The following is a 7,336-nucleotide window of genomic DNA, read 5'->3' as shown; positions in this document are numbered from 1 at the left end:
GCAACTGCAGCACTTCCGCAAGCCATCCCTCGAGGGGCGGAGCAAAACAGGTGCGGTTGCCAGGGCACCGCAGCCACGAGCTCGCGATATTTGAAATCAGCCAATGGGAAGCAGGGGAGGACGTGGCATGCGAATGGGGCGGGGCCTGAAGGGCCCTTCCCTCTCCTCCTCTGGAGCCCGCCCTGAGGCGGCGGCCAGCGTCCTGGAACCCGGGGCTCCGGCTTATCTAGGGGCCGCTCGGCGAGGCTCGCGCGACCCTCAGTAGAGGGCGCTCTCGTGTCTGTACACCGGTCCTCGAGCCTGCGCCTGCGCGGTGCGGGCCGCGCCCCGCCCCCTGCCCCTCTGCCCTCCGCCGGCCGGCGGGCCCCTCCTCGGCCGCGCGCCCCAGTCCCGCTCAGCCGCCGCTCGGTCCTGTAGCAGCCAGCTCTGTCTCCGGCAGCATGTTCAGCTGGGTGAGCAAGGATGCCCGCCGCAAGAAGGAGCCGGAGCTCTTCCAAACGGTGGCCGAGGGGCTGCGGCAGCTATACGCGCAGAAGCTGCTGCCGCTGGAGGAGCACTATCGCTTCCACGAGTTCCACTCGCCCGCGCTGGAGGACGCTGACTTCGACAACAAGCCCATGGTGCTCCTGGTCGGCCAGTACAGCACCGGCAAGACCACCTTCATCCGCCACTTGATCGAGCAGGACTTCCCAGGGATGCGCATCGGGCCGGAGCCCACCACCGACTCCTTCATCGCGGTCATGCATGGCCCCACCGAGGGCGTGGTGCCCGGCAACGCGCTCGTCGTGGACCCGCGGCGCCCCTTCCGCAAGCTCAACGCCTTCGGCAACGCCTTCCTCAACAGGTACCCACCCCTTGTTCCCCAGCGCGAGGACCACCAAAGGCCTCCGGAGCCATTGCCCCCAGCCGGCCTTTGTCTCCGAGGGCCTCTGCCAGACCCTAAATGACCACTGCCAGGGACACTGGCCTTACTGTGTCCCACTAACTACCCGAGAGTAGTTAGGGAATAGGCATAGTCCACTCTTCTGGCTTCTGTCATTCCCAGAACCTTCCAGGTTTTCAATTTAACTCAAACCCTCCCGCAGACCCCAGTCCTACTTCCCACAGAGCGGGGACCCGCTGTGAGAAGATAAGCCATTGCTGTCCTCCCTTTCTTGTTCCTCATTCTGGAGGCACCCAACTCATCTTCATCACCTTCCTCCTCCACTGGGGTCTGTTTTTTAAGTGTCATGGGAAAACCCGAGACTTAGATGTTCCTTTTGCTGGTTTGTCACTCTCTGCTTCACATCTCCAGGGACCAGTGGTTTTGTGTAGGAAGGGCAAGGAGGATATGCTTTGGTCTGCCGGTTTGGGGGCAGCCCTCTTTGAAGGCAGGGTATGAAGGAGTCTCAACACTGCTCCTAAAAGCAGCACTTAAGTGAATTCCAAGTCAGCTAGGAGTACATGAGACAACCCTGTCTCAAACAAAACAAAACAAAAACTTAAGTCAGTGTTGGCCTCAAGAGACTTCAGGAGGTGGTAACACTGTGACTCCTGAAATGACCAGACCCATACTCTACTAAAGATTTGATAGACTTTTATGTACCTCCTGGAGTCTCAGCTTTACCAGTTAAAGGGGTGAGGTGAGTTAGATTCAGCCCCTTGGGATGCTATGAATGAATCACAGTGGCCTGCCTGAGGAGCTTTAACACCCAGGATCACTTCTTTAAGGGCATTGGGGCATCCCAGACTCCTCCCCCAGGAGGTATGACAGAACTCACAGACCCTGCCCTCTCTGCTCCCTCTTTCAAGGAGTGACTCTACATGCCTTTTAGCGGCTGCATTCAGCCCAAGGGAACAGCCTTGGAAAGAATCTGAATCTTGCTTTCCAGGTCTCCGCCCTGTATGAGCACATTCCTCTGTAGACACTGTCCAGCCATACAGGGCGGGCCAGCTTGTTCTAGAGCAAGCTTGTTGCCAGGCCTGCCTCCTTTCATGGAGCTGATCTTTAATGTCTTTTTGTCCCTTCTAGGTAATTTCAGCCTGTCTTGTTTCATGATGGTGTTGTTTGCTTGACTGGCCTGGGTCGAGTGCAATGTTCTAGTCCCCTTAGCCTGGAGCCTTTGCCTAAGGATGTTTGAGCTTTGCTGCCCCTGTAGGTAGGCCATCGGCTCAGACTGCAGTTGGTCTTGTGAGAAGTTTGGCTGCTGGGCTGATGAGTTCATTCATGCTTTAGGTCTCTGCTTCAGGAGGGACAGGAAGACTTGCTCTTCTAACTATTGCTGTCCTCCAATGTCTTCACCTCGTTGTGAGGACAGACCTCTTTTGAGACAAGGAACTTGACACCGTCTCAGTTTCCCACCTGTGGAAATGCATTGCTTGAAGAGCTAGAAGCATCTCACAAACCATCCCAGCAGCCCCAGCTCAGAAACTCATGAACCCCAGGCCCCGCTGAACTGTCAGGGTTAAGGCCATGCTCTGCACACTCACTGCTACTCTGTCCTCCCAAAAGGAGCAGTGCAGAAGCCCTGGCATGGAGTCCAGGGATCTAAGAACTGTACTTCATTTCCTTCTTGCCACCACCCCAGTTCCAGAGGGTCTCTAAATGCTGGTGAAGTCCAAGACCGGAGCTAGGTCAGGATGCGCCTCTGGCCAGGGCGGGCACCACAAAGGGGGCTTTTCTCTGGCTGATACAGCTTTTCCTGGTACTCTTAAAGGGACCCATTGAATCCTGGATTTGATTTATTAGCTAACCCCCCACCCCCATGGCTGCTGAGCGATAGTGAGAGGAACAGATGGAGACAGGCATAAAACAATTCTCAAAAGGGGTTTGTGAGCGCCCCTGCTTGCATAACTGGACCCACCCACCAGTTCTAAGGACTGAAGTCCCTGTTGCTAGGGAGGCATCTTTACAGTCTCCTGCCCTTCTTGCTGTCCACTTACCTGTAGTGTAGTGGGTGCTCATGTGCAAACGCTCCTTTATGTCTGTCACTTTTCAGCGAGCTCCACTGCCACTCCTTTTTTTCTGTCTCTCTCCCCCCGCCCCCTCTCCAGTGAGTATAGGAATTTCTTCCCAGTCAAGGGGAATTGAGGTCTGCCGTGCAGTGACTTACAGCACTGGGGTCTGCTACTCTTGGGCACAGTGCCTTTTCCTTTGGGCTTTCTGTCCCTAGCTTATAGGGAGACCTATCATAATTTGGGGGTGTGGAGCCACAGAAGACTCGCATTTACTTGTTTCCTGCTGTTGGAAGCCCAGTTTTAAGCCTATATCTGGCAGACCACGGTTCTGTATTTTCTTTGCTCAGAGAGGTTTTTAAAAGAATCCCACCCTTTACAACAGCTGTTAGCTGCTCTGAGCTGTTCTGCTAAACTCTTAGCTCAACGTGGAACTCAGGTATGCAGCTAAGCCCTCACCCAGGCCTCACCAATAGCCCTCTATTGTGGCTTCCTCTTCCTAAGGTGGTTTTGATTTTGAAATGGTGTGTCTGTACTCCTTCCACACCGCTGACTACTGGTGGCCCATTGCAACTTCAAGGAGCTGGCCTCGACAGCAGGGGCTGTGGGCGTGGCTCAGTGGTAAGGTGAAGACCTGAGTTCAGAGTCCCAGCACCCTTGTAGACATTGTAAACACTGGGATTGTTTTGTAAGTTTGTAATCCCAGCACAGGGGTTGGAGTAGGGTGGTAAGTAGAAGAGACCAAGGTGCATCCTGGGGGCCCACTAACCAGTCAGCCTAGTTGAGTCTGTAGGAAGTTCTGTCTTAGTAAGGTAGAGGAATACACTTGAGGTTATTCTCTAGCCTCCGTGTGCACCCTACACATACACAGAAAGAGACGGCTCTTCTTTTAGTGTGTGGGAGTGTAGCCAGATGGTTGGGATTTCTTTGTTGTTGTTATTATTTGTCTTGTTTCATTTTTTGAAGGTCTCTCTACATAACCCTGGCTGTCCTGGAACTCACTCTGTAGACAAGGCTGGCCTCGAATTCAGAAATCCCCCTGCCTCTGCCTCCCTTGTGCTGGGATTAAAGTCGTGCACCATCATGCCCAGCTTTGTTACTGTTTTTTACATCTGTTTATTCTGTGCAAGCATAGTCGCTCAGCACGTATGGTCGGTGGACTGTGTGGAGTAGCCGGAGGATTGAATTGAGGCCGTCGGGGTCGGTGGCCAGTGCTCTATTCACTGAGTGTTTCCTTCACCCGATTCTTTTGATTTGTTTTGCTTTAGGTTTCCTTCTGAAACATGGTCTTCCTGTGTAGACCATGCTGGCTTGGAACTTAACTAGCATTAATCCTCTTGCCTCTGTTTCCTAAGTGTTGGGACAGTAGGTGTGCACCACCATACCTGGATAAAAGTTTTAAGGTGGAGTTGCACGTTGTCGGTGTCAGGCATCTGTCTTTCTTTAGAGCTGGAGCACAGTCTGAGCTCACAGAACATTCACTAACAACTCAGCATCTGAGAGCTGAGCTCTTGAGCTCTGGGGAGGAGAGTGACAGGGAGGGAAGGACTGTGACTCTAAAGCTGGACACTTCTGATAGCGGTCCCAGTTTGTTTTTCCCAAGGAAAGAGAGGGGAAAAAGCCCTCCCTTGATACCTGGATTAGTGTCCATCCCGCCCTGATGTATCTCTGGCTTTGCTGTCCTACAGGTTCATGTGTGCACAGCTGCCCAACCCAGTACTGGACAGCATCAGCATCATCGACACTCCTGGGATCCTGTCTGGAGAGAAGCAACGCATCAGCCGAGGTAACCGGCTCTGCCGGAGAGCCATACCCAATGCTGTCCTTCAGGCTTCTTCCAGCCCTAGGCTTTAAAACAATGTAGTGTGTTCAGGTGACAGACTTCTTACCTCATACCTCATCTACACAGTAGTGACCTGAGGGGCCACAGCTGCCTAGCTATGCTCAGGTGACCAGAGTAGCCCAGCTAAGATCATAGTCTGTGCATGCTGGATGGCCAGATGCTTTTGAACCCATGAGGCTTAGATCTCCTGCAGTGAAGCAGAGTAGCAGGAAATTGCCTGACACTGGTGCCTAAGCGCCCCATCAGCATTGTCTCCTGGACTCCTTGTCTCTGTTTACATGGGGACAGTTTGACTCCCAGTGTCATGTAAGTTCCTAGTAAGTTCAGCCAGTGTGTGCACCAGCCAGGCAAAAGGAGAAACTTGTCATGATGTGCATACAACCTGCCCGGTGCTGGTGGAAATTTGCCTACATTTGCTTAGCCCTTGCTGGTCAGCAGCCTCCCAGGGGCTGTCTCCTAGTGCAGGGGTTTTCCTGCTAGGCTCCAGTGCCTTGGCCAGTCTTGTTGTTTCAACTTTGGCCAGCTTTTGTCTTTTTTTTTTTTTAGTTCTTTGACATATTATTTTCTAACCATAGGTTCCCCTCCCTCCTCTCCTTGAAGTCCCCTCCCCATGTCCCCTTTTCCCCAGATCCATTCTTCTTTTGGGGTGGGGGAATTCAAGATAGAATTTTTCTGTAGCCCTGAAACTCACTTTGTAGATCAGGCTGGCCTCAAACTCACAGAGATCTGCCTGCCTCTGCCTCCCAAGTGCTGAGATTAAAGGTTTGCACCACCACATACCTTTTTTTTTTTTTTTTTTTTAAAGTGAGCTAGAACTTTATTTCCATAAACACAAAGGAAACACCTTCAAAAGTACTTAAAAGAGGCTATGAGCACTGGGGTGTAGATCACCACTCACGAGCATGCAGAAGCCCGGTGTCAGTCCCAGGACAGCATGGTCTAATGTGGAAGCACAGCCCGGTGTCAGTCCCAGGACAGCATGGTCTAATGCGGTAGCACATGCCTCTAGTTCCATCACTTGAGTTGGAATAGAGGCAAGAGGATCAGTAATTCATGAGTGGTCCATGACACAGCCAATCTGGGCTGGCCTAGGTCACATGAAACCCTTGTCTCAAAGACGTCTCAAAGAAGGGCTGGAGCCTCAAGAAAACACCCCCGCCCCCAGGATGTATTCCAGTATGAAGCACAGAGACCAGGGGCCTCCCATGTGTTTGTCACGTTGTTTGAGGTCCTGTTCAGGATGAGCCTGTCTTTGTTTCATCCCTGGCCGTTTAGTAGAGGGATGGGCACCAGCCATTAGGTTAGAATGCCTTCTAGAAGATTGAATTCTAGCCTCGTGTGAAGTTAGCCACTGCAAAGGAGCAAATGAAATAGCCTTACTGGAGATGTAGCTCACAGGGAGAGCACTGACCTAGAATACACAGGTACACAGGGTCCTGGGTTCAATTCCCAGGACTGCTACAGAGAGGGGGGGGGAGGGAGGGAGGGAGGGGAGGAAGGAGGGAGGGAGGGGGGGGGAGAGAGAGAGAGAGCGAGAGAGGAGGAGGCACGGAGGGAGGTGGGGAGGGGGCACACAAGAGTGGGGGTGGGGAGAGGGAATCCTTGAAACTCCATATCATAGAAGATGTGAACTAATTCCCACTATCCTCTGACCTACATACGCATGCTGTGTGCTCATGTGCACATTTGTAGATGTAGTTTAGAAGTCTGAAAGAAAAGGAAAAAATACAAGAGCTTGGTGTAGCAGCTCTGATCTCTACATTCATGAGGCTGAGCAGGAGGATTCTGTCTGTTCTCAAACTCTACAAACACCAATGGTTATAGTTTGTTTTTCATTAACTTACTCTTTCCTTTGGCCCTTGCCCTGTGGTGGGGGATGTTAAAGCCAGCAGCTTGCCACTGAGCCTGTGTGTCTCTGCTGTGGTTGTGCTAGGCGTGGGCTCTCTCCTTTTCTACAGTTGTGGGGGCCCCAGCCAGCATGGTGTTGCATCAGACTACAGTGCAGTAAGCTGGCTGTCTCTAATCAGGTTAGAGGCTGCAAGATCAGCTTTTACTTTTGAGACAGGGTCTCCTGTTGCCCGTCTGTCTCACCGTCCCTCCGAATGCCTGCCAGGATCATGTGGGCCTCATGCCTGCCACTGCACCCCCTTCATGAGTGACTTTTCTGGAAGTTCAGGGATATAGATTTTGGGATCCTTTGCAAAAAAGCAGGGACCACATTCTTCTTCTGGCTCTTCTGATCTGTTTTTAAGAGACTAGGTACTGAGCAAGTGTTACAAGCCTGTAACCCCAGCTACTCAGGAGGATGAGAAACATCATGGCTTAAGGCCTGCCTGGGCTACAGAGTGAGCTCACAGCACATCAGTGAGCTCTTGTTCCCACATAAGAGTAAGAAGGTGGCTGCGGAAATGGTTCAGTTGGTAAAGTGGCTGCACACATTCTTGAAGCTGACTATGGTTGTACATGCCTCTAATCCCAGTACTGGACAACAGGGAGGACCCCTGGGGCTCACTGGCCAGCTAGTCTAGTTATGTTAGTGAGTTCCAAAAAAAGAGGAAG

General features: G+C 52.3%; 1 protein-coding gene across 1 annotated transcript in view; it reads left to right on the top strand.

Moving 5' to 3' along the window:
* Window positions 1-394: 394 nt before the first annotated feature.
* The window catches only part of Map4k2 (mitogen-activated protein kinase kinase kinase kinase 2), an 18,026-nt gene continuing 11,084 nt past the window's right edge, over window positions 395-7,336 (top strand). Inside the window, exons 1-3 of the mRNA XM_028771008.1 lie at window positions 395-844; window positions 4,623-4,720; window positions 6,711-6,781. Coding sequence (XP_028626841.1) covers window positions 441-844; window positions 4,623-4,720; window positions 6,711-6,781 — 573 coding nt within the window. The 5' untranslated portion in view covers window positions 395-440. The remainder of the gene's footprint in view (window positions 845-4,622; window positions 4,721-6,710; window positions 6,782-7,336) is intronic.

The sequence above is a fragment of the Grammomys surdaster genome, unplaced genomic scaffold (genome assembly GCF_004785775.1).
Source record: "Grammomys surdaster isolate TR1022 unplaced genomic scaffold, NIH_TR_1.0 205, whole genome shotgun sequence".
Taxonomy (NCBI): Eukaryota; Metazoa; Chordata; class Mammalia; order Rodentia; family Muridae; genus Grammomys; species Grammomys surdaster.
Note: the sequence above shows the minus strand (reverse complement) of the source record. Positions and strands in the feature narration are given on the sequence as shown.